The 27133-nt window shown below is 38.5% G+C and overlaps 1 protein-coding gene across 3 annotated transcripts in view; it reads right to left on the bottom strand.

The window, feature by feature from the left end:
• FUT8 (fucosyltransferase 8) overlaps positions 1 to 27133 on the bottom strand; it is a 277116-nt gene that overhangs the window by 11260 nt on the left and 238723 nt on the right. For all 3 annotated transcript variants that reach the window (XM_077818682.1, XM_077818684.1, XM_077818685.1), the window contains 2 exons: positions 3234 to 3480; positions 1130 to 1306 (listed from right to left, as the gene is read on the bottom strand). In XM_077818682.1, the coding sequence (XP_077674808.1) occupies positions 1130 to 1306; positions 3234 to 3480 (424 nt within the window). The remainder of the gene's footprint in view (positions 1 to 1129; positions 1307 to 3233; positions 3481 to 27133) is intronic.

Here is a 27133-nt window from a genome sequence, read left to right as displayed (position 1 = left end):
AAGAGAACCTCTCATTTTTTCCTGTCTCCATTTGTTCAGGAATCCCAGGTTTCTAGATGTTTCCGAATCTGGGCAACCTCCATTTCATGAATTTGATTTTGAATCACCTTATAATATTCTGTCAGCTCTTCAATTCAATCTGGCTAGTTAAAAGCATCAGAATATAATACAGGATTCCTTAGGGTCTCTGTCTTTCTGAAGAAATTATCAACCACTCCTCTTCACTGTAAAGCCAAAGGACCAGATTATGATAATCAAGCAAAATAATTAAAACTGGCATCTCAAAGCTTTCTTCATATTGGATTATCTGTATGCATTATTTCTTCCCCACTCATAGTTATCAGTTTCTGGTAGTTCATTTAAGCTTCATTATAAATATCCTCACACTGCATTCAGAAACAGAGGGTTTTATTTGCTTTTTCGGGAGGGGATACTTTTTAAAATGTTATCTTCCTTCAGAGACCATTGACCTTGGATGAGACTGAAACTACAGCACAGTTGAGGGACTAATTCAAGCTTCAGTGTGTTGGAACACAGTGGTTTAATGGATTTAGAAGTTACTAATGCTGATGTTTTTGCAAGACAAACTACAGCCATTACATGTCAAAAAAAATGTTTTAATTTAATGTAGTGGGAGTAAGGAAACAACAGTGAAGTGCTCTGGAAAATCTCCAGATGTGTTAGGGAAATTAAAATTGAAAAGGAAAGAGACAGTTTGTGCAATGCAACGGAAGTTGAAAGTTTAAAAAAAGCATAATGTGCTCAAGATTGCATTTATTTTTAAATATTTTCCTCTTTTTCTGCTTTACAATACTAAAAATATAAATTATTTTTAAATGGCCGAAGAGATTATGCTCAATTTACAAAGTCTTACCGATGAGCTGAGGCCAAACATGGAAAGATTCAGCCACAACCAAAAAATTTCTGAGAAAATGACCAACAAATTACAAGAAGGGCTATAGTGAAAGTTGAATTGTAATCTCAACTGTATTAATTAAACCACAGATACTATGTTGAAATACCTACATTAAGAATTGTACCCATAAAGGTCAGGAATTGTAGAACTCTTCCTAACTGACACGAACACTTCCATTGCACATCTATATAACGCAAATATAATTAATCTTACTTAGATTTTGCCTCTTGTAGTAGCGAAGGGTCATCGGTAGCCAAATAAACCCGTTTTTTGTCTATATGCATTCTGCGGGCAAGAAGCTGGAAACGTTCTTCAACATGTACCATGTACTCTTCAATGGGATGAAATGCTGCCTCTGTTCCCACTTTGTCTGTCCTTCGGACGTGAACACTGAAAAGAAAGGCAGACGCTTGGAATTCAACATGTAAATCTTTTATATTTTTTATAATAGACAGTTTGGCAATTGAAATTTAGATTTTATCTTAGAATAAACATTTGTGCCCCATTATGGTACTCAGATGAGCCTTAAAATGAACCACTAAATAAAATGAAAAAGGATTAAAAATCAATAGCGTCTACAGACAAATATTCACCAAATGTGAAATACTAATTGCAAAGTCTGAAATATGCCAGGAACCACAGGACATACTAGATTTGTTATGTAACACCATGGGAAGTAACTACCATCCTGCCCTTGAAAACAGAATATAATTATTATTTTTGGAGGCGAAATGCTAATATGCTCCATATCTGTCACTGTGGAATCTTAGAGCTACAGTTCTGCAAACCTCTCCAAGTCTCTGCTACTGAGTAGGCTGAGGCTGACCTTCCTTTGATCTTTTCTACATATATACACCTACCAGGTTTTATTTAGTTGCCACAGTGTACAATTTAAATTTCTTCAGGAAAACTATATATGAGCTGTCAGGACTAACAGTATTACATTTTCTCTGGTCTCAAAAGGAAGTGCATTTTTAAGATATGCTTGTCCCCTCCTACCTTTTACTAAGTCAAAACACTGCCAAGTAATTCCAATTTTCTGTATAGTGCTTCTGTATAGCATTTCTCTTTTGGGTTTTAAATGGAACCTTATTTGTCCTCATCAGAACTGCATCAATTGTAACACCTTTTAGGATTTGTCAGATACTTCCATTAAAAATCTATGGACATTATATTCCAAACAAGTGATCTATCCCATGACAAATAAATGGCTTCAGATACTATTCAGGAATTCAAGGAGATTAAAACCAACAGGCGTGGCGTGAAAAGGTACATTCATTTCCCTCATATGGACTAGTTAGTTTACTCCACAACAGACAATATTTTCTTTCCTTGCTCAATATTTTAAAATATCATGTTTTTACAGGTTTCCTGGCAGCTGGCTATGCAGTCTGCATGTCCAGTCTGATGGGAAAATCTAGAGGGAGCAATGCAGGGGCAAGGAGAAATTTCAGCTATTAGCATAGGTGTAACAGAGCATGCTTGTCCTTTAAGGTAGGGTGCAGCCTATCACACCTGTTACAGGGCCATAACCCTTTGAGAGCAAACATTCTGATACTTCTAGTCTCCAGGAAGTCTGCTGAAACCAAAGCCTCCTCGGAGATGATGCAGGTTATAAAAGTCAAGCTATGGTATCAATGGGAGAAAGACATGGAGCCCCTCTACTGGAAGACCTGAAGGAAAACAGGTGTGGTTTTTAGGTCACTCTTGGCAAGGGCCCAGGGAAGGAGCTTGAGTGGACGTTGGGCCAGAAGCCACTGAGCAGGCCAGGGTTTGCCTTCAACTGGTGAGGACCCCTAGAGCCAAGAGGAGCAAAGAAGACTACTCAGAACCTATTGAGAAGGTTGTAAAGGACATCTGTAGTCAAGGGGTAGAAGCAATGTTGTGAACCCTGATAAAAGAGAGGAAAAAAGTATTTGCAGGCCCTAGCAGAAGGGCTTTGGACACCTAAGTAGAGATATAGATGGGAAGATTATAGGAATATAGATTTATTGTAAATTATTGGCATATAATTTGTATATTAATAAACCAGACCAGAGAATTGGAGATATTATCTTTAAATTCTATTTGTATGAGATGTGATCACCAGAGGCATTGAAGCAGTTAGGAGAGAACTGATGCTCAGCTGTGCACCTAACAACATAGAAGTAAGCAACTGTAATACAGTGTAAAATGATTGGTATAAGATTTCTAAATATGTGGAGTCTGGTTTTGTATCTATCATATTTTGGAAATTTATTTATAGCTAACATTTATGATGTGCAATAAACATTTATGATGTACAATTTCTTGGCAAACACCAAAATAAAATTCCTACCCAATAACTGGATGTTTGAAACCAAGTTTCCTTGTTGCTTCTTCGATTTCCTTTTCTAGCCATGGCTGTGGGCGAATCAAATATTTGACAAACTGCGAGACCCACCACACCGCAGGATCCCCATGGACACGAATTAGTCTATCAGCCAGGTCTTCTGGGACAGCCAATGGCAAATAAGGTGGTCGTGGGTGCAGGCTGTCAACGATGGGAAGTTCCACCACCTGAACATTCTTATCATTTGCCTCACCTGTACCAGAATACAAATAGGATGAACCCAGAGTTTCAGTTCAATAACAATCTATATATGAGATATACGAGAATATGTAACATTCCAGATGGATTACCAGAACAGCATTTTCAACTTGTTAACAATGAGGCTAATGAACCCCCTTTCTATTTTTGTTGAAATTTTATTTATAATAATGGATTAATATTCTGCCATTTTTTATGCTTCTAACAACCTATGCCACCAGAATGTCTTTTCATTGTTATTAGGCTGATTATATATACAATAGACCAGAGGTTCTCAAACTGTGGTCCGTGGACCACCAGTGGTCAGCGAGCTCCATTCAGGTGGTCTGCGGATAGTTCCCTCTGAGGTGCATGCCTGGGCAGCCACACACAAGAGAATAAAGGGCCACCCTAATTAGTGGAGCCGTGCAGGTGTGGCTCCACTAATTAGGTGCCTGGACCCTGGAGAAGACACACTTGTAAGGTGAGGTGGTGGCCTTGGGGGAGTAGGGTGTAGGTGGGAGGGGGAAGTAGGGTGAGAAGAGGGGGTGGGGGGAATTTGGGATGTGCAGGGCTGTGGTGGCCAGAGAAAGAGGTGACTTTCCTCAGCTCCAGGACTGTGGCTGCCGGGGAGAGATGGCCCTCCTTCCCAGCCTCAGCTCGGGGGCTGCTGCGGTGGGAGAGAGAGGGAGAGACCCCCCCTCTTTCCCAGCCCCAGCTCAGGGGCTGCGGCGGCGGGGGAGAAACACATCCATCGCATTGGAAAGGTAAGACTACTGATATTAAAATATGAGTTGTGCGCTTTTATTTGTAGAACAAAAAATGTTAATCATTAAGGTTTTTTTTTTATATAGTGCTTTATCCAAAGCACTTTACAATAGTTAGCTAACGATACAAACAACATTTGGAAAGATCATTAAGTGGTCTGCTGAGACCCTCAGCAATTTTCAAGTGGTCCGTGGGAAAAAAAAAGTTTGAGAACCACTGCAATAGACCAACAAACCCTCTTAAAATATCACTAGTGTGCTTCTCGGTCTACTTGGACATTCCTTGCAATTCCGAATTATCAGAATGAAGTTGAGTGTTTAAAAATAAATCAAAAACATTATTTCACACAGCAAGAACTGGATGACAGAAAAATGCAAACACGAATTCCTGCGGTGTTTCAATATGGGGACAGTTCTCAATGTAGGTCACTTTTCAAAAATTTCCATATACTATTATTTAATGTTTATATTACAGTCAAACCTAGAAGCCCCAGTCATGATTGTAGCTCTGTTGAGCTAGTTGCTGTACAGAGGAAGACACAGCCCTTACTCTGAAGAGCTTACAATTTATGATGAGTAGCATACCAAGGGGTAGGAGAGAGGGAGACAATCAAATGCACATTGTATATACATGCATGAATTTGCCTTCTTTTAAATATTAATTATAACAGAATTGATTTGTACACACATTGGGTTGCATCACTGACAGCTAAATGCCAGGGCAAATCCAGAGCTATTTTAGATCTGGGGCACCACTATTAGGACAAAACTAATTCCATTAAATATTCTCTTAGACTAAACTTTCAAAAAAGAATAAAAGTGTCCACTTTTCTGATGTTCCCAGAGCTGAACAAAAGCAACGATGATCAGAAAATTAGAAGCATCAGAATACAGTACTATACATTTTAATTTTTAAACATTGAAAGATTTAGATATGCATTTCTAGTGGGCTGATCAACTCACAAAAGACGTTGTCATTGTCTGCAATGGATTCCAGTGCAACACAGTGAAAGCTGATCACTGGACCACTACAGAAAGAATGCTTTATGAGTGGCTCAGAGGATAAGCATATTTTCAGCTTAAGCCATCAGAAACAAACATGGTAAAAATACTTTTTCAGTACTAAGAATAAAGTATTCTATGAAGGTTTGGAAGTTAAAATGATCAGAGAATAATTGTCAACTATTAAGACGGCTAATGGGCTGACAAAATCTATTTGCTGTAAGTAAGAATAATGAACCTGTGTCTTATTCAGTAAAAGGGGCAATTAGAAAATTCCCTTGGTTGCAACTGTTCTGTGTGTATGTAAAATTCATTTCAGTACATGTGTAAAACAAAGCCCATGAACATGACATTTACTGCATGATTAAAAGGCAAGCTGCAAGAATTTTTTCACTGGTACTGTAGAGTACATCAAAGTTGGCAGTCAAGGTTCAGGAATAACAGCAATAACCTCTATGAGATGCAGAACTTTAATCAGGAGCTGGTTGGTTAAGGTGAGGTTACTTTCAATTAATGTTTTCTGGAAAGAAGCCTACAAATTATGTAGCTGCAAATAATTATTACTCATGACTTTTAGAGATGAACCTGTATCTTCTTTGGGTATGAGTCTTATACTGTATAGAACTACGTTTTAACTTGTATCTGATAAAGTTATTGAACTGATAATTGAAAACAGAATAACAACACACTTATGGCCTGCTACAGTAGGACGGTTCTGCCAGTACAGTTATACTGGTTTAGCTAAACTAGCAAAATTGTCCTAGTATAGATGCAGTTATAACACTATAACTGGGCTTATACTCGTGTACCTTATGCCATTCTATGCCACTATAAATCAGTGTTTCACCCTCATCTGGAACACTGTATTCAGTACTGGTCACCCCATCTCTAAGAGGATTTCGCAGAAGTAAATGGGATTCAGAAATGAGCTCTTATATGAAGAGACTGAAAAGACTGATAAGTTTACTTTAGAGAAAAGATCAATAACAGTTCACTATTATAAAATATACAAAATATTGAATTTTGAATAACATTAAGCAAGTGGATCTCAAAATACAAGAACAATGTGCCATTAAATAAAATTGAAAGGTGGCAAATGGAAAACTGATCAAAGGGCATACTTTTTCTCATAACACAAAATTAGACCGCGAAACTCACTGTCATTATAAAAGTAATATTTTTTTTAAAGTTTTAAAAAGGCTGTGAAACCTCATGCTTTAATCTCTATTGAGGTTAGGAGACTAACAAAAGAGTGTTGTCCTCAAAACAGTGCTGAAGTGCATTTTAAAAAGAGTGCAGCCTTATACAGGCATTCTGCAGAGCAGTGAATTGCACCTGGAAACACACTAGAGTTTTCAGACTATGGCTTTCTGGTGTACCGACAGTTGAGTGCAATACCCCACTCACATTCCATCACCACTAGTACTGAGCTCTCTCTATAACATTTCCAATCAGTCTTCTCTGAGAGGTCAGAAATGACTCTTCAGACAAAGATGCCGTCAGGGAACCCATTCTGGTGGTAGTGCAGAAGCAGCACTTCAGAGATAAGAGAGGAAGAGGAAGGGCTACAACATGTGTCCACAATCATTCGTCTACTCACTTCCCAAGGAATTTGACCTCTCCCCTCCCAATTTCTTCCTGTTACAAACCATTTTAGCTTTATGTTCAATGTATATATTGTGGCTAGGCATCTCCCTCGCCTCAGGGGGCTCAGCATTTTCCTCTCTGGTGGTGGGGGCCTGGAGCAAATCAGTCCCACTCCAGAGAGCTTTTTAATTTCTCATTTGGGTTTTATTTTTTAATATTTAGAAGGTGGGCTTCTGGGTAGGCCCAAGGAGTACTCTTCACCCAAACAAAAAGAAACAAATTCATAACACAGGTCTGGATTTCTGAAATGGGAGTGGTCTGCTGCTGGAGGGTTAATGCAAGCTCCTCACACATCTTGATGAAGGTCTGCTTCCTCAATCTGAAGTTCTACACCCATTAGTCATAATCCCAGGTTTCCAAGATCATGTGGTCCCATTATACTGGTTCTCTGGGACCAGAAGTGGTGGTCCACTCATGGGCATACCAATGCACTCTCAGCACTTGACCCATCTGTTCCTTGGGACCACAGTGGATTTTCATCCCATCTCTGGATCAACCACCTTCACCATCTCAAAGTTTTCTGGAGCAATTCCATCCTGTATCTAGTAATGTACTGCATGAACATTTGTCCAGCGAGCGCTAGCAGACCCACATCATCATATACTTGTTGCATGTCTCCAGTGTTGTCTGGCAGAATGGAGAGATGAGTGGGAGCTGCAGTTGCAAAATACGTGAATGTGGTGTACAGTGCCAGCAACATGCAGCGAGGTGATTGCCAGAGCATCTCCTATGACACACAGGACTCTGAAATGGTAGTGCTAAATGTCACATACTGAAAAAAGGCTATATGGACACGGATATGAGCCTGTGTACAGCCTGTACTGATGCCCAGCTCAGCAATGTGGACACTTGTCACAGGTATGGGATACATGAGCTAGCAGTACACAGACAAGTACCCAGGGAAGTGTACAAGTGTAGACATAACGTTAGACATGTTAATTTTAGTTACAGAAACACCTATTGAGTTGGTGGAAAGTGAAACAAGAAGCTGGACAGACTTTCTCAAGGGTTAATCTACTTATAACGACCAAAGGGGAAATTGTTGGCAAGATGATAGGCTCAGTAAAATTAATTACATCACCTTCACAAGGAAAGTCAGATGTACTTGCAGCACCCTCCACATTCTTGTTAAGCTAGAATGCACATGAATTCCTAGTTCCTGGAAGCACAAGTTCCAAGATAGGGAATCCTGTGCAAATGGTATCCTTGAATAATTTTTTTTAAAACTTAGAATGCTGTATGGAACATTGGACAAATTCAGTTATCACTTCACATGTGTTAGTCTAAAATGTAACATATCATAATATAAATTATTTTCCTGATATAGAGTGAGTAATGTGTGTAAGAAACCCCAATTGTAAATTCTCACTTGAGCAGTGCTTTTTTGCAAGAGACAATGCACATAACCAACTGCAAAACTAAAATTAAATACATGAGGTCATTATTATTTCAGGAGTCCGTTTTCAAAATGTGTTATGTCATTTTAGGTTTTTCTAAGGTTAAGCAAGATACACAAGCCAACTAATTCAGAATCATAGCTCTTTGCCTGAAACATTCCCCTGCGAAATCATCAGAACAACTTGAAGAAAAATAAAATGGAGGAACGTGCAGTAGTGGTATCCCGTTGATAACATTCTACTTTAAATTAGTCTCTTCCATCATTGTGGGTGATGAAAGAAAGACTAGCTGTTGGTTTTTATTCAATTTTTTAAAAAATCATTTGGCAGATAGACTCAGCAAAACAAAATGGTGTAATGAGGGAGAAGATACTCCTCTGTGTGAGGAACAGATAGGCATCAGAGCAGGTGACAGTTCTATTGCCCATCCCACTCATCACCAGATGCTTCAAGTGTGATTTATAGAATTGCCTGCAAGGGTATAGTAGTGTTTATATTTAAAAAAATGGTCACAATGCATTAAAATTGTGACCTGTGGGCTGGGAACAAGAAAACCCACCCATGACCACAACTCCGTAGTTCTACACCAAACCTTTTTTTCCCTTTCCTTTCCACGATGGTACAAAGTTGGTGTGCAAAGGGGACGGATAAATATTTTTGTTCTGTGTGAAACTGGTGGCAGGATTTAGGGCCATATGCACCATATGGTTAGTTATCTGTGACCCTCCCCCAAACTGGTATGGAAAAAGTCTCAACATCCATCTACCCCACCTGCATACACTGTGTAGGCAGATGTAGGATTAATTTCCTAATGTTTAATTGTTCTGCAATTATGAATTTCAAGGCCAAGTTCTTACATTATTATAGTAGAGATTAAATTTAGCCCTTTGAATATACCACAAACCCTGTGCAGAAATTTTACAGCTGAGTCAAATACTCTAAGATTTTTTTATATTACATACTATCCTCCTGAGGGAATTCTGTGCCCAAAATTAAAAATTCTGCACACAATATATTAAAATTCTGCAAAATTCTGCATATTTTATTCATCAAAATAACAGAGTATAATCACACCATTTTCAATTATTTTGGTAATTTATTTCAAAATAAGTGTCAGCAAATAATTGAAAATGGTGGGATTATATTGCTATTGTATTTGTGTTATTTTGACAAATAAAATACGCAGAACTTTGCAGAATTTTAAAATTTTAAATTTTTTGGTGAAGAATTCCCTCAAGAATACCAGGGTTCTGTGTGGCACAACCTGGATACTGGCAGCTTAGTGGGAGGCTGGGGGTGGTGGAATCTGGATGCACAGGGGCTCAGTGTGGGGTTCTGGGTGCAGGGGGAATGGGACTCTGCAGGGGAGTCCAGGTGAAGGTGGTTAGGGCTCAGTGGGGAGGACTGGGGGGGTCCGGGTGCAGCTAGTTGGAGCTCAGTAGGGTAGGGGTCTGGGTGTGGGAGGCTCCTGAGGCAGGGGGCAAGACTCAGTGGCGGGGAGGGGGTTCAGCGGGATCAGTGGAGTGGGTTCTGGGTGTGGGGGGTTCCTGATGTGAGCGGGGGGCTTTGGGAGGGGGTGTTCCGGGTGCAGGGAGGAGAGTTGCTTCCCCTGACCGCATCACCAGGACCCTGCATCCAACCCCTGCTCGATTCCCCCCGTCACCGAGCCTCAGCCCCCCCCCCCCCCCGGACCATCTCCCACCTACTCTCCCCCTCCCACAGAGATTCCTGCAGCCAGGAGAAGTTTCTGGGGGTTGATCTGACCCAGCCCTGGTGGCTTTGTGCCGGGAAGGGGGAGGGAGAGGAAGAACTCTATCTCAATCCTCCTCCTTTCTCCCAAGCTGGGACTAATGTCCCTGGGTGCCCCAGGGCACCCCCGGACCTCCCTCCCACAAGTGATTTACCTCTCCCCCGGCTGCCTGAACAGAATGTCTGAGCTGCTGGGAGGGGTGAGTGAGCACCATTGCAACTTCTCTTTGCTTCCCCAGCGAAACCATTTTCTGCAAGGAGCAACGGGAATCTGCAGGGAGGGGGCATTTTTCTGATGGGCCGCAGTGGCACAAATTTTCCCCAGGAGTAACAGTCAAAACTTATGCTTGGCAGTATTTTTCTTAGGAGATCCTCAGTATCCAACTTGGAGTCTTAAAGATCCCTTCCACCCTCAAGAGATCATAATGCAGCAAACCATCCTTCTGGCTGAGGACTGAGTATTGGAGTTGTCAATATTACTCAATCTTCCAAAGATGGTGCTGTCAATCCCACCTCCTTTTGCCAGTCAATCCCACCTCCTTTTGCCATCGAGAACAAGAGATTGGAAACTGGCTCTCTGGCACTGCTCAGGAGAAAACCAATGGTATATGAAGTAATGTCCAATAGGCAATTTTTGTTACAAATCTGGAACTGACCTCTTGTTCATTTCCAACGGATTGGTTTCAATAACTTTAATGGAAATTCTAAGTAAAGTGTGATTTTATTTTAGTTGATTGAATAGGATTCAAATATCATATCCTGAGTTTCTCTCACTGACCCCACCAGCAATGATCACCTTCCCCAATGCAGGGATGCAGGATATATTAAAGTGAATTGGATTTTCATTCATCGCTTCTATTGGAGCAGCCAATTTCCAATGTAGCCCCCAGCTGACTTTCTGTATACAATACTTATACTATGCTGTGCTTAGAGACCATCAATAGGTTCTTCCGGTGCCATCTAGAGTTAAATCTGCTCAGAATGCCACTGGTCCTGAACTGTGTGGAGAGCAAGAGCCCAAGATGGGTCCTACAGCAGAGAATTCACACCTCAGCCAAGCCAATGGGCAGCCAGAGTCTTTTGAAAAGATTGAGCCAAATTGTTTGCTGATATAAATTGGTGTAACTCCAACTGAAGTCAATGGAGTTGTACCAGTTTACACCAGTAGGGAATTTGACTAATGAATTATTTGTATTTGAAAGAAAATAAAACAGACAAATTGCATTGTTAAAAATTTACAGTATCACAATATGTTAAAGCAACCAAACTAATCTTTAAAGAAGCTTGCAAATCAATGGGTTAGCAACTAAGGGGATCCAGCTAAAACCAAGAAGAAAGAAAATGCTACAGAGAAGAAATCTTTATTTGCAATCTGTAATGCCTTGTGAGAGCGTGATTCTGACACGTGTTTAGTATCTGAAATTGCCATTGGCATCAATGGAAGTAACAGTTGCTCAGCAACTCTCTCGAAAAGACCCCCTTTAATTATATTAAAAAGAAATATGAAAAAATCAGATTTTTGAATCTGTGTAAGGAAAACCATGAAAAAAGCTGAAGCAATGATTTCCTGTCCTAATAGATGGCAACTATTAAGTAAATCTTAGATTGGCTAAATGACCATTTCATCAACAGTGTACTTTCATAAATATTTACTCAACACTGAATATATCACATCTTAATATGGAGGGGAACATCTGTAATATAAATCCTACAGGTTCATTACTTATTAGACTATTAAGAAAAGCAACATAACTTCACAGAATAGGCACTGGAAATAACCCATGATGTTTTGATACTTTGATTGCAATTTGGACATTAAAAAAAGCACGGTCAATATGTTTGGTTATGTATAAAGAGTGGGATAGACTGACTCTGCCCAGAGGAGTTTATAATCCAATTCAGAAATAGATGAAACAGTTCAGATTATAGCATAATACACCAGAAGGCAGTTCAGTGTCAAGTGGTGGGAATCCATTCTGAGAGATCAATGTTGAAGGGATTTTGATAAGTGACTCTTGCACAGTAGCCAACAGTGTTGGCAAAAAATTCAATGAAAAATATTGTATACTGTCCTAAAAGTTGGATAGCATATGCTCCATTCTTCTTGATGAAGGCAATGGATGGTTTATCTATAACAAGCGAATCAGGCAGAAGTTGCCCGAAGACCCAGGAATGGAATATTTAAAAACGATGTCACACAGGCCAACCTTACTTCAGTAAGGCATTTAGCACATGCTTAACTCTAAGTGAATTAGTAGTCTCACTGAACTCAGTTGGACTACTCAGGTACTTCAAGTGCATAGCTGGATCAGAGCCTAAATGGCTAAGTGGCTCTCTATTTCCACACCATACAGTCTTTTCACAAAGAGCCATGAACTGAAACTTTTAACCCTAAACATGAATATAGTGCTCTGAGCATGAGGACTTACTCCAAGCAGAGGGTCAAGATAAGAGAAAACATGATTTGGGTTCCACTGTTGGAACTATAGAACATTTGACTGCACTGACAGCAGATAGGAATAAGAATTGCCATACAAGATCAGACCACATCAATTCCAGCTTCCTGTCTCTGATAGTGGCTACATACATAAGAAGTACATACATACTTATTACTGGAGAAACATAAATTGGGCAATTATGGAGTAATCTTCCAATTTGGAAGTTTATTTCTAACATCTTCAGCTGGAGTTGTCTTATACAATGATGCAGGAGAATTTATATCCCTTCCAAACTTGACATTTTTGCATATAAGCCTATCAAATATATTAATGGACATTCTCATTAGCAAAATAAGTATTCAATCCTTTTTAAATTGTTTAACGTCTTGGTTCCAATTATATTTTGTGGCAATGAGTTCCACAGACTAAACTGAGTGTTGTGTAAAAAAAAGTTTTCCTTTTATCAGTTTAAAAATTGATGACATTCAGTGTCATTAACTTTCCCCTTGTTCCTGTATTCTTAGAAAAGTAAAGTAGGAGCTCCCAATTTACCTTCTTTGTACCACTCATTATTTTGTACAGCTTTATCATGTCACCTCTTATTTATCTGATCTCTAATTTAAAAAGTCAAAATCTTTTCACCTCTCTTCATATGAAAGTTTTACCAAGTTTCTAACCTTACCATCTGTCCCTAAATCCTCTATATATCTACTATACTTTTTGAGATACAATACCAAACACAGTATTGCAGGTGAGGATTTACCATTTACATAAAGGCTTTTGAACATTTTCAGTATTATTTTTGATTCCATTCTTTACGGATGCCAACATTTTACTTTTTTGATTGTTGCTTCACATTGAGCAGAGGTCTTGTCCATAGTTACATTGTCTTCCTCCTGAATTGCTACAGTTAATTTAGAAAAACAGTTATATGCATAGGGCAAATTTTTCCTTTCGGTGTACATTATTTTGTATTTAAAAATACTGTTTCATCGGCCATTTCATTGCTCATTTATCTCGCTTTGTTTTGTATTTGAAGTTCCTTACAGTCTGGGTTAACCTAAATAATTTTGTGTCATTTGAAATTTTGCTACCTCACTAATTATCTCCTTCTCTACAGCATGAATAAACAAATTTTAAAAAACAGTCCTAGTACAGAACCTTGTGGTGCCTATGTCAACTTTTTGCCATGATGAAAATTGCTAATTTATTCTTACTTTTGTTTTCTGTATCCTAGCCAGCTTCTAATCCGTGACAGAACTTTGCCTCTTACCACATGACTGCTTGGTTTCCTCTTGTAAGGGACTTTGTTAAAAGCTTTGAGAATCCATGTATATTATGTCAACTGACTCTCCTTTTTTCACTATTTTGGTGATTTGTCCAAATAATTATAAGGGATTAGTGAGTCATAGTTTTCATTTTCAGAAGAAATTCCGGTCACTTTATATCATATTATGATTAGCTATGTGTTTTATAATGCTATCTTTAAATTATTGTTTCAACCAACTTACCTGGTACTTAAGTAAAATATGATTTTGCTACTCTGCAATGCCCTTATCTTCCTTAACTGCTTACTTTATTCACTGGTAGCCCAGAGGTCTTACTGATCCTCTCAAAGAATTTATTCTAGTACATGTACACTTAGAGAACTTTCTTATTGTTTGTTTTTATTCTCTTTGGCTACTGGCTTTTCAAATTCCATTTTAGTCCTCTTCATTTAATTCTTATGTATAGTAAGCTGCAGTTTATGCTCTTTTCTACTGACTTCATTTAAGGACAAAGGATATCAATTCAGCTCAAATAACCTCTTGAATATTGTCATTTAGCCATACTGTTTCACTTCCTGCCAGTTGACCACTGGTTGAGAGTGCTACTCAGTTCAGTTCTTCAGTTAGCTGAGCACTCACTAATTTGCATGGCAAAATTTCAACTCCTTTTCAAGTAACAGTGAACATAGTTAGTTGAGTGCTAATTGAAAAGTCTGTTTGAGCACTCTATTCACTTTCTCAATTGAAGGGTTAAAATCCATTGCTAATGTAATAACCTGATATATGGATTTGTGTACAGGCCGAAAGTCCAGAGTTTAGAGGTCAGAGGCCTAGAAAATAGTGATTAGCTAAGAGAAAGCAAAATAACCAAAAATAACCTCGCTTTTGCTAAAATATGCCTGGTCAGCAAAACACCGGATGTTTGAGGCAATAACTGTGTCTTATTCAAAGTTGCAAATACAACAAAGAAACCCTGTTTCTGTTGTAATCATTTCTTCTGTAGGGAGATGTTCTTCCCACACATCCAACCTTGAGTTTATGAAAGTTCAAGCATGTCAGTATAAGATATGGCCTCCTCCCACCTCCCTTTTCCAGGGACCAATGCCTGCCTTAAAACACAAATAAACAACTTGAAAAACAATCTCTATTGCCATATACTTTCATGGTTTCTTTGCTTTTACCCCTAAATACATATCTGTTAAACAATCAAAGGAGCTACTTCATTCCTATGGACCCCAAATTAAATTCAACATATATATTTTATACTAATACATTTATTAAAGTACTAATTAAATGTTAATTTGTTAACTCAAGACCATGGGCGAAGACATTATGTAATCTTTGACCATTGGCTACTGTGCTATCATGTCTTGCTGCTAGACCTGTCTGGGGAAGTGGGGCTGCCTACCCCGTCACTTTCCCCCACCCATAAAAAATCCATATATTCCATTGTAATCAATTAATTGACAGTGCCTAATAAGCAAGGTGACACTCCGTCAGCGCTGTACGTAATAAACTCCTGGGCTTGACCTCTACACAGTGTGAATTTATGTCCTTCATCAATATTTGTAAGTACAGCACCTTGGAGTACTTTTGCTGGAAGTTTTCTTAACAGTATGGTATGCTGCTTTGGATTTCCATAAGAAGAACGTTAATATTGCATGAATCTGGGTTTTGATTTAGTTCTTTTTTTGTTAGAATACAACCAAAATATATTCCATCTGATAAGGGTTTCTGTGAGCTGAATGAGCAGCTGTCACCTTCCATATGAATCTCATTATAGCTCTACTTAAGTAACAACCAAAAAAATCTATTATTCCCTGTTTGAAGCCTTAACTCAACAGAGTGAAGAGCTCTAAATTCAATCACATGAACACAGCACAGTGTTAAGAATGTTGTTAAGAATTAGCATATCACACAGTAAAAGTGATTGTGCTGAATTCTCTCAAGACACTTTACTGTCTTGCTGACAACTGCACATGTATTGCAAAGACAACTGGTTCATGGTTTACTGACCTCAGTGATATTCTGATATATCTCTTTAGAGACCAGACAACAAAAAAATGACTAGTGGAAATTATGCATCATCTTTGTGAGCTATACAGCTTCATGAGTACCAAACAGCTTAGAAGAAACAAAAATAAGCTTTTGTTTTCTTTGCTTCATGCGAAAGAACGTATCCCACAATTGCTTTTAATGATTTTGAAACTATTATAATTATGTATGCACCTGATAGTGACTTCATAATTAGGACTGAGTTCTAAAATCAGTTTACAATAGGGTAGAAATTCCTGTTTTTTCTCTAAAATTAAATGGCCAGTTAGGTGAAATCTTACACAGAGTTAGTTTCTATCTTCTGAATTTTCTATGTATTTTTGTTGGGTTTCTCTTCAGAAATGTTTTATTAGGAAGTCTTTGAAATTGGGCTCTGACTGAACTGTTAATGACAATCTATTTTTTATTGTTGACCAATATATTTATAAACAAACATTATCTACACAAAAATGGATGGATCCTGAATAAATCTGGTACAATGTGCAGCTTTTAAAAATGGATTTAGAATCATTTTAATTTGTTAGTCAACTTATAATGAAGTTTATGTGCTGTGTAGCTGATGGGGTCAGATATGGACATAACACTTGGGCCATATGCATATAAAATCATTTAAAGAAGGTACTTAAAGGGATGACGGTGGGAGGTCAAGTTGCTGGCACGAAAAGTGTTCACGCACAGCTGCGGTCAGAAAATCTTCTGTCAGCAGCTGTACTTGTACTACACACTGTATGTGTGAGGTCACGTCGCATGAAGCATGCCATTTTGCTCTACAAAACGGAGTCCTCTGCGAAGTGTGACCTCGTACATTTGGTATGTGCAAGGTCATGCTATATGAAGAATGACATTTCATAGAGCAAAATGGTGTCCTCCCTGCATTGTGACCTTGCATGCACCGTATATAAGAGATAATGATGAGTGGAGCACACAAGGGATTGCTGCAACCCCATCTGCTGATGGAGTGACCCCACTTGGGGTCATGACCCGAAGTTTGGGAACTGCTGCTGTACTAGTAATGGTTCAAGTCTACAATTAATTGAAGGAACCTCCTGTATGCAGGAGGGATGTCTACTTGGAAATAAGTGTCCTTTAAATTGAAACCTGTGAGCCAGTCATCTTTGTTTAAGATGGGGATTATAGAGGCCAGGGTGATCATTTTGAAGCTCAGGTGGCAGATGAAGACATTTAGCTGTCTGAGATTTAATATGGGCCTCCAGCCTCCTTTGGTTCTTGGGGATGAGAAAATATCTTGAGTAGAATCATTTTCCGATGTGCTGAAGTTGTACTGGTTCTATGGCTCCCAGATGCAGCAGGGAGTCTAATTCTTGTCTGAGAAGCAAGTTGTGACAACTGTCCCTGAAGATGGATGAGGAAGGGAATTTTGTGGGAAGAGGGGCACAGAGAGGAACTCTAATGTATAACCTGTAATGATAATCCAAAAAACATCCATCTGATGTTACATGGTGCCATGCCAAGGAAAACTGAGCTAGGCAGCCCCAAACAGGGTGTAGGAGTTATGTACAGGTGGATGTGGCAGGGAGACTGATTCTTGGCTCTGGAAAGTCCCATTGTCTAAAGGATTTCTTCACAGGAAGATGGGGCTGGAAGGAGAATGAAGAGGTTCTGCTTACTATGCCACATTCTTTGAGATTTCCTAGGAGGCCCATAAGCCCTTTGAGGGTAAACTGGTTGAGGCCCTGGTCATTGTAAGACTGAGGCTTGAGAAATTTCCTCTATGGTGCCGAGATACAGCTATCCAGAGAGCAAAAGAGTTGCTCTCAAGTCTTTGAAAGTACATAATGATTCATCAATTTTCTCACTGAATAGGTTATTTCCCTCAAAAGCCAGATAACAGTGGATTGGAGCCACAAAGCCCATCTCAAAGCTATGGATGTTGCCATCAACGGGAAGGCTGTGTCTGCTGCACCCATTGAAAGCTGGAGGATTGAGGTGTCTAGCAATTGCATCAATAATTGCTGGAACTGGAGCCTATTCTCTTGAGGCATTGAATTCTGAGAATTTATTGTAATTAATAAAATCACACTGACATTAATGCTTGGTAGTTCACTATGTGGAACTGTGAACTTGCTTCTTCTCTGTTCTAAAATGGCCTCATTAGCAGACTGTGCTATCTTACTGGGATCAACATTCTGGAGAATATCCAGTGGATGATGAGGGATATCCTGTACTTCCTCCAAAAGTATCTGGAGCATGTCTGTGATTCTCCTCAGAAGTTCCTGGATTGCCGATAGCCATCAAATGATGATGGCAAGGTAGGTGTGACCATTTCATCTGCTAAAGACAATGATAACCCCACAGGACCAAGTCTGTTAGGGTTGGTTATCTTTCTTGGAGTGAACTGAGCTTCTTCTCCAGGTGGGTAAGCAGGACTCAATATTTGGGATGTTTCATCTATGGATCTCAGACCCCAATAAATCTGGAGTGATCAAATCAGTAATGAGGTGGTTGTCACAGAGAAGGGCGCCATCAGTCCTGAGTCACACAGTCCTTCCTGTGAGAGTGGGAAGATGCTGATGAGATCTTGGACCTCCTGTAGAGGCTGACTTCCCACCTTGATAAGGCTGGTGAAGCTCTCCTGTTGTTTCATACTCATTGGAGGAAAATGAGGCAGTGCTGTCAGTACAATGGTCTCAGTATGCCTTGGATGATCGACAGTACCGGAGAGTGGTATAACGATGGTGTAGGGACTTCCCTAGTTAGGACCAGATCCAACAACACTGGTGATTCTGGGTCTACATAAATAGTAAGGTCCTCTGGGATGGTGTATCTAGGCTCCTGTTGCAGGAGAGTGGACTGAGCTTCTGTCCACTGGCGGTCCTGACAGAGCTGGCTTTGAATTGACAGTGGTTTTGGTGCTGACAATTCCTTTCCTCTGTGCACTGGCCTCCACTGGTGTAGGCAGTGTCCAGTCTCTTCCTTCTTCATCATTACCAAGGATGGTCCCACGCCTTTGGCTGTCAAAGGTTTTGGGGGACTCTTAGATCTTGATTCAAAGTTAGGGAGAGTTTGGGCTTGCTTTGCAGCGTAATCCTTTCTCAACAGCTGGTCAATTATCTAGGCCATCACAGAGAAGTGTTGGAACTATGGCACCACCTTCTCCCCATCCTGCCTCCCTTACACTGGTTTATATCTCCCTGGCTTCATAGAAGCAACAGATCCTGCACATCCCTCAGTTATGCAATTTAGGATACTAGGTCATGTAGATAAAACCTCCAGATTTTGGACCTTTAGCCTGAATGGATACGTGAACACAATTAATAAAGCTTTGCCCATGGCTAGGTCTATTTAAACTCTGAAATATAAGAGGTAAATATTTAGAGTTTGCTATCAAATGCCTTTTCAGCACCCATACATAAAACTATATTCTCTTAGGTTTGTTGGAGAAATGCATTAAATTATATAATCTTTGGATTACCTACAACTATGGGCAGAGCAAGCACAATCTGGGTCTAAATTTACAATTTGGTAAATCTAGTTTATTCAACAATATTTTAGTTAGTATTTGTCAGGCAAGGTTATATCTTGTCTCCCATCTTGTTTGGAGTTGCTATCAACTTTGTTATGTGACAGACTGTCAAGTATGGAAACAAGCATTGCATGGAGAGAAGGCAAGCTTGGAGAAAGACTTTTCATACAACACTTGTCACTTGAAGACATGCAGCAAAAGACCAACAACCTTGCAAATTCTGCCAAGCAAATAGGTCTTATTATCAATAAATCAAAAATGGAGGTTATGAAAATTAATTTACCTACTGAGGATTGTATTGACTTGGAAGGTGAAGTCTTGAAAACCTAATAAATTTACTTCTCTGGGTAGCATCATTCACAATACTGATGATTACATGTCTGATGTAAATTACGAAGCAGGTGAAGCAAGTACTGTATTTCAAAAAACTTAATACAGTATAAAAGCCTAGTGAGATTACCAAAACCGTCAAATTTAAGATCTTTTGAATCAATATCCTAAGTGTCCTTCAACATGGAGAAGAGTTCTAAGAAAATAAAAAGACCATCAAGTACAAACTGAACAGCATTCTGTGCAGGTGTCTGTGCAGAATATTCAAAGTAAAACAGACTGACAGAATATGTAATGAAATGGATCTAGAATGGGCACAACTACCTAACAGAATAGAAGTAGTATGAAGAAGAGATGGACATATTTTGGACTTATATTAAGAATGGCCAAGAATAAGCATTTCTTTGGTGACATCAGTGCAAGAGATGGAAATGCCAACCTAGAGAGAGACACTGAAGCACAATAATGGCTGATGTGACATTATTACATCTGATTATAAAAGTCATGGAAAAATGAACACAGGGTATGGATGATTGGTGACATTTAATTTCTGCCTGTGACGGGGAGCCCTGAGGTACAACCTGGAACTAGGGGACTGCAGTGCCCTCTTAACCCTCCAGCCTGGACTATCTCTCACAGTGCTTTGCCAGTGACAAGCACCAAACCACTCCAGGCACGGTTACACTCAGCCACCAGCATGCAGAAGCATACCCCACTAAGTTGCATGAATGCTCTCCAAGCCACTAATGAACTATACAGAGGGAGACACAAGCAAATCCCCCTAGCCTTGCACCCTAGAAATGTACCATCTTACACTGCTCAGACCTTCTCTTGAACAATGCATGCTCATTAATTAATTAGCCACTTTGTCAAAGGATAGCAGACATGCACCAGCCTTTGTAATCAGTGCAGATTCCCCAAGCACTTTAGATAAACTCACTGGTAAGGATTAAATATTTAAATAAGTTTATTAGCTATAGAAAGATAGATTTTAAGTGATTATAACTGGTAGGTATAAATATTAGAGATAGTGACCTAAGAAAATAAAAAGTAAACATGCATTCTAAATCCTAAATTTTACAACTAAGCAAGATTTGAATCAAACAGCTTTTCTCACCCTAATAGATGTTACAAGCAAGATTATAGTTCTTAATACACAGGCTGAATTTCCTTCTCAGCCTGGGACCAGTTTCCTCAGTTCAAAGGCTTTGTCTCCTCAGCATTCTTGTTGCCTTCAACACAGGCAGGGAAGGAGAAAGATGATCTCATGACGCTACTGTCCCTTATTTTATACTCTCAATTCATGTCCCAGGGAAAATAATGGCCCAGACATTTCCTGGTGAGTCTTCCTGAGACACAGAGTTGAGCAATCCTCATTACGTGGTGTTTGCACAACTGTCTCCGACAGAATTGTAAATCTCTTGTTTACAATTCCCCTGCTGGTCAATGGCTCATGATGGCCGCTTAACACCGCATCCTTTGTTACCACTGGGTATCTAGCTGTGGATGTTTCCCGGACACAGAACATATTTCAATATCAATATCAACCATTAATATCAATATCATATTTCAATATCAACCATACAGCAGAATATCATTATTCCATATACAATTATACACATATATTGACAGAAGAATGAGTTTCAGCAGATCATGACATTTCATACACCACGTTGGCAAGACACGCTTTGTATGAAATATCACAACCATATACCAATGATTAATATGGAGGTTACAGGGCAATATGCTGAGGTACAGTACATCACACTGCCTTATGTACTTGATGGTTCAGAAGAATATGGATTTGAGAGAAAATGAGTAGTCAAACCAGTAATGACCTATTTGAGATTTTTGGGGTTTTTTTTTCCTTTTAATGTTATACACACACATTCATCCATCAAGGCAATTAACATATATTTTCCTTTGTATGCCATTGGTAACTTTACTTAGAGTGGCTGCACTTAAAATTTTTTTTCCATTTTGAGAGAGATGACTGGTGTCAGTGGTATTCCCCATTTTAAGTATTGAGAATCTCTATAAAACTGGTAGACTCTTTCAGTATGGAAAACGTTTTTAAAAAGTGTGACCATATCTACAGAACACTTCATAAGAAAAGCTAAACAAGTCTTCTTCCTACCACCTAGCTCTCCCGCAGTTTATCACTAACAGAATCAAAAATAATCTTTAATGAATGCTAATCCTTTATCAAGAATGACTTCAACATAATTCCTCATATCTATTAAAGGGGCGTCAGTCATCCACTTAGGCCTATATAAATAGCTTGATCTGTTTCTACTGCAATAATGCAGACTTCACATTTCATTACAGCCTGACAGGGCACAGAAATTTATTCCATGCTGAACTTATTAAAATACAAATGGACTCAGTCCAGGTGTCAACATGCTAGATTTCAGGTGGCATTGTCAGCTTTGTGTTGGGGGGTGATAAGAATATATTTAAAATTTTAATACAATAAAACCAAAAGCCCAAAGACAAACATGCTAGTGCATAAAAACGATGACAAAACAAAGCTAGCTACAAGCAAGTTGCATTTCCTGTGATTATGACAGCATTCTCTTTATGAAATATACACAATTACATTGTATAGTTAATTGATTTTAACTCTGATAGAAACATAATACTTAACATACTTGCTGAGAGAAATGAGTAGCAATTATTAATGCACTTTACATATATAACTTTTTTCTGAAAATAAATTTTGTGCTCATAAAAGGTACCTGTAATGAGGGAAACACATCTCTGCCTTTTCTTTTCTATCTATTCTATTTCTAACATTCTTATCACCTAGGTATTTGAGAAACACAGAAAAGAAACAAGGAAAACAATCTGATTGCTGTATTGTAGTCCTTTTAGATGAAGTGAAAAATTTTTACACACACACACTCACTCTTTTATACCTGGCTTCTGAGTGAATTTTTGTTTTCATTTTATTTTTAAAAGTGGTACAAAATTTTTAACAGTGGTAGAGAATAAACATACCTATCTAAACGGAGACAGCGAATACGTAGTAGAAGATATACACAGCCAATAAAGTTACAATGGATTTAAAACTGTATAGAAAAGGAGAGGACTATATCACTTGAATACTGAGACTCCGCCATTTTTAAAATGTTCTTGCTAAGATCATCTTCCTGGCCTGTTTTCTGACCATGTTACCTTCATTTTGGCGTCCTTTCTGTAGCTTCCATAACCCTATTGTACATATTCAGGTTTCTTTCTTGTCCTCATCCTCAAGGCCTTTACAATTCTGTTCCATCTTTTTTCTCAGCTCTTGTATCTTATTGTGTGGCCCTACAGCCCCATCAACTATACTGGTTACAATCATTTGTTTGTTGTCCACATCCTCCTCAAGTGTCTTCACTCTTTCTTCTATGCCACTCCGTATGCATCGAACATGGTCTCTTTGAACTAAACTGTAAGGCCAACAGTATGCCTGACAGAACGTTAGGCGCCATTAGGAAAGGAATAGAGAATATGACAGAAAATATCACAATGCCACTGTATAAATACATGGTATGCCCACACCTTGAATACTGCTTGCAGTTCTGGTTGCCTCATCTCAAAAAAGATATATTAGAACTGAAAAAAGTACAGAGAAAGACAACAAAAATGACTGGGGGAATAGAATGGTTTCCAGACGAGGAGAGATTAAAAAACTGGGACTGTTTAGTTTAAAAAAGAGAAGATTGAGGGGAAATACAATAAAAGTCTATAAAATCATGAAAGCTGTGGAATAAGTAAATAAGAAAATGTTATTTACCCCTTCACGTAATACAAGAACTAGGGGTCACCCAATGACATCATTAGGCAGTAAGTTTAAAACAAACATAAGAAAATACTTCTTCACATAATGCAGAGTCAATCTATAGAACTCATTGCCAGGAGATGTTGTGAAGCCCAAAACTACAACTGGGTTCAAAAAAGAATGAGGTAAGTTCATGGAGGATAGGTCCATCAATAGCTATTAGCCAAGATGGTCAGGGACATGACCCCATGCTCTGGGTGTCCCTAAAGTTCTGACTGCCAGAAGCTGGGACTGGATGTCAGGGGATGGATTACTTGATAAATTGTCCTGTTCTTTTCATGCCCTCTGAAGCATCTGGCACTGCCCACTGTCGAAAGACAGCATACGGGCTAGATGGATCCTTGTCTGACCCAGTATGGCCATTCTCATATTTTTTCTTGTCCTCATTCAAGATGCTTCTCAAGACTCATTTCTACAATGATGCCTCCAATAAAATGCAAATTAATAAATGGTTAGGCAGGTGACCAGCAGGAATTACTTATATCATTAATATTTTTGTCTATTATATTTTAAAACTCAACAAACAAAAAGGTTAAATTACTTTAAACCATCTCACTGTCTACACAAGTAATCTATATAACCTTGTGTGCCCAACATTGTCACCCTCATCCTTCCTGTTCCCTTGTTTTGTTATTCCATCTTGTTTTGTCTTTTCTTAAATTAAGCTGTAAACTTTTCAGGGCAGAAACTATCTTTTATTACACTATTTGTCTTTACAGCACATGACACAATGGGGCCTCAATGAGCTACTATAAGACAAATAATATAAAAATTGGGGCTGTTGATGAATAGTAATTAACTCACACGATTAACTCAAAAAAGTAATCGTGATAAAAAAATTAATTGCGATTAATCACAGTTAAAATCGTACTGTTAAACAATAGAATATCAATTGAAATTTATTACATATTTTGGAAGTTTTTCTACATATTCAAATATATTGATTTCAGTTACAACAGAGAATACAAAGTGTACTGTACTCATTATTTTTATTACAAATATTTGCACTGCAAAAATGATAAACAAAATAAATCATGTTTTTCAATTCACCTCATACAAGTACCATAGTGCAACTTCTTTATCATGAAAGTGCAACTTACAAATGTAGATTTTTTTTTGTTACATTGTTTTGTTTTAGAGCTTATGTAAAACATTACAGCCTATAAGTCCACTCAGTCCTACTTCTTGTTCAGCCAATTGCCAAGACAAATAAGTTTGTTTACATTTACAGGCGATAATGCTGCCCGCTTCTTATTTACAATGTCACCTGAAAGCGAAAACAGACGTTCGCATGGCACTTATGTAGTTGGCACTGCAGGTATTTACGTGCCAGATATGCTAAACATTCGTATGCCCCTTCATGCTTCGGCCAACATTCCAGAGGACATGGTGCCATGCTGATGATGCTCGTTAAAAAGATAATGCATTAATTAAATTTGTGACTGAATTCCTTGGCGGAAAATTACATGTCTCCTGCTCTGTGTTCATCCACATTCCACCATATATTTCATGTTATAGCCGTCTCAGATGATGACCCAGCATGTTGTTCGTTTTAAGAACACTTTCACTGCAGCTTTGACAGACGGTACCAATGTGAGATTTCTAAAGATAGCTACAGCACTCGACCCAAGATTTAAGAATATGAAGTGCCTTCCAAAATCTGATTGGGATGGGATGTGGCACATGCTTTCAGAAGTCTTAAAAGAGCAACACTCCAATGCGGAAACTACAGAACCTGAACCACCAAAAAAGAAAATCAACTTTCTGCTGGTGGTATCTGACTCAGATGATGAAAATTAACATGTGTTGGTCTGCACTGCTTTGGATCGTTATCAAGCAGAACCCATCATCATGGATGCATGTCCTCTGGAATGGTGGTTGAAGCATGAAGGGACATACGAGTCTTTCGTGCATCTGGCACGTAAATATCTTGCAACGCCGGTTACAAGAGTGCCATACAAACGCCTGTTCTCACTTTCAGGTGACATTGTAAACAAGAAGCGGCAGCATTATCGCCCGCAAATGTAAACAAACTTGAGCGATTGGCTGAACAAGTAGGAGGACTGAGTGGACATGTAGGCTCATTGTTTTATTTTTGAATGCAGTTATTTTTTGTACATAATTCTACATCTGTAAGTTCAACTTTCATGATAAAGAGATTGCACTACAGTACTTGTATTAAGTGAATTGAAAAATACTATTTTTTATTTTTACAGTGCAAATATTTGTAATAAAAATAAAGTGATTACTGTACACTTTGTATTCTGTGTTGTAGTTGAAATCAATATATTTGAAAATGTAGAAAACATCCAAAAATATTTATATAAATAGTATTCTATTTTTGTTTAACAGTGCGATTAATCGTGCGATTAATTTTTTTAATTGCGCGATTAATTGCAATTATTTTTTTAAATTGCTTGGCAGCCCGAAATAAATTATATCTATCTGGGTTGGTAGTAATTTTTGTGTTATATTTTTGTAGTTCCAAAAATTGTAAAAGAATTAGTTCATGTCCCTTTTCTCAGTCATTTCATTTATCCATTATCAAGGTGTCTTCAATTTCGAAACAAAGCAATGGAACATAGGAGTTCCTTCTTTTCCCAGTAATTCACTAACATCTTCCATTTCTATTGGTCAGCTATATTTTAATAGCAGGCACATCACTGACATAAAAGAGAGTAAAGGCAACTTGGCCCTAGAAATGTCATGTAGTTTAAGATTTACGTCAATAATCTACATATCTTTGGTCTTTAAAGGACCATTGGGTCTCCACGTTCCCTCCAGTCTATTCACCACAGATTTATTGTCAGTAGAGAGTGAGGTGCCATTGCTACTTTGTAATGATTTACTTTTATTGTCACATAAAAAATGTTGCCACCCATTTCTATTTTAATACCTCAGTTCAAAACCACTTCTAGTTTATTCCTACTGACTCATAAAACTACCTCTATTTGTATTCCATTTTTAATATGATTATTCTTTCTTAACTCTAAAGTGTAGTGTACCTGAAGTTTAAAAGTGAGAATGCGAGCACATCTGTATTAAAAAAGACAGCCTCTAATGCCTTACTCATGAACAATGAAAGGTCACACCAGTTAACCTGAGACTACAATTTTATTCACAAGATAACATATCAGTGGCACTAAGAAAAAAAGATTTATAGAAATAGGGGGTGGGAGAGAGTTTACAGTAAGGAAAGAATGCAGGTATCCTGAGGTAAAAAAATAATTTCCTGATGGACATAAAGATGTTAAAAGCACATAAGTGGTGCATACACTTTGTAATCCTGGAAAAGCTACCTCCTTTGTCCGAAGAGAAGTGAAAACAGCCAGCCATATTGAGGCCTGGAATTCAATGAAGCACAAATGTTTTCCCAAACAGTAAAATGTTCTTTTATTTCATTTTCTGTTTATGTATTCCTGCTACTCTCCTATGTACATTTTCCCTAGAATAGATGGAACTTAACTCTAATTCTGACCTCTTAAAATTCATCCTATACCCATCCATTCATAATACTCCTGGCACAATACCTACCTCACCTACATTTCCAATAGTGAATTTTCAGTTTAATTCACTTACCTTACATAAAGATATTTTAAAAATATGAATCACGCCCTTCTACAGTTCATCTGATCATTCATAACAGCTGGACTGCTCATCTGCAACTACACTCCATCTAGCTACAACGCTATCAGTCACCTAGATC

Source organism: Eretmochelys imbricata, chromosome 6 (genome assembly GCF_965152235.1).
Source record: "Eretmochelys imbricata isolate rEreImb1 chromosome 6, rEreImb1.hap1, whole genome shotgun sequence".
Taxonomy (NCBI): Eukaryota; Metazoa; Chordata; order Testudines; family Cheloniidae; genus Eretmochelys; species Eretmochelys imbricata.
This window is presented reverse-complemented; position numbering and strand designations above follow the sequence as displayed.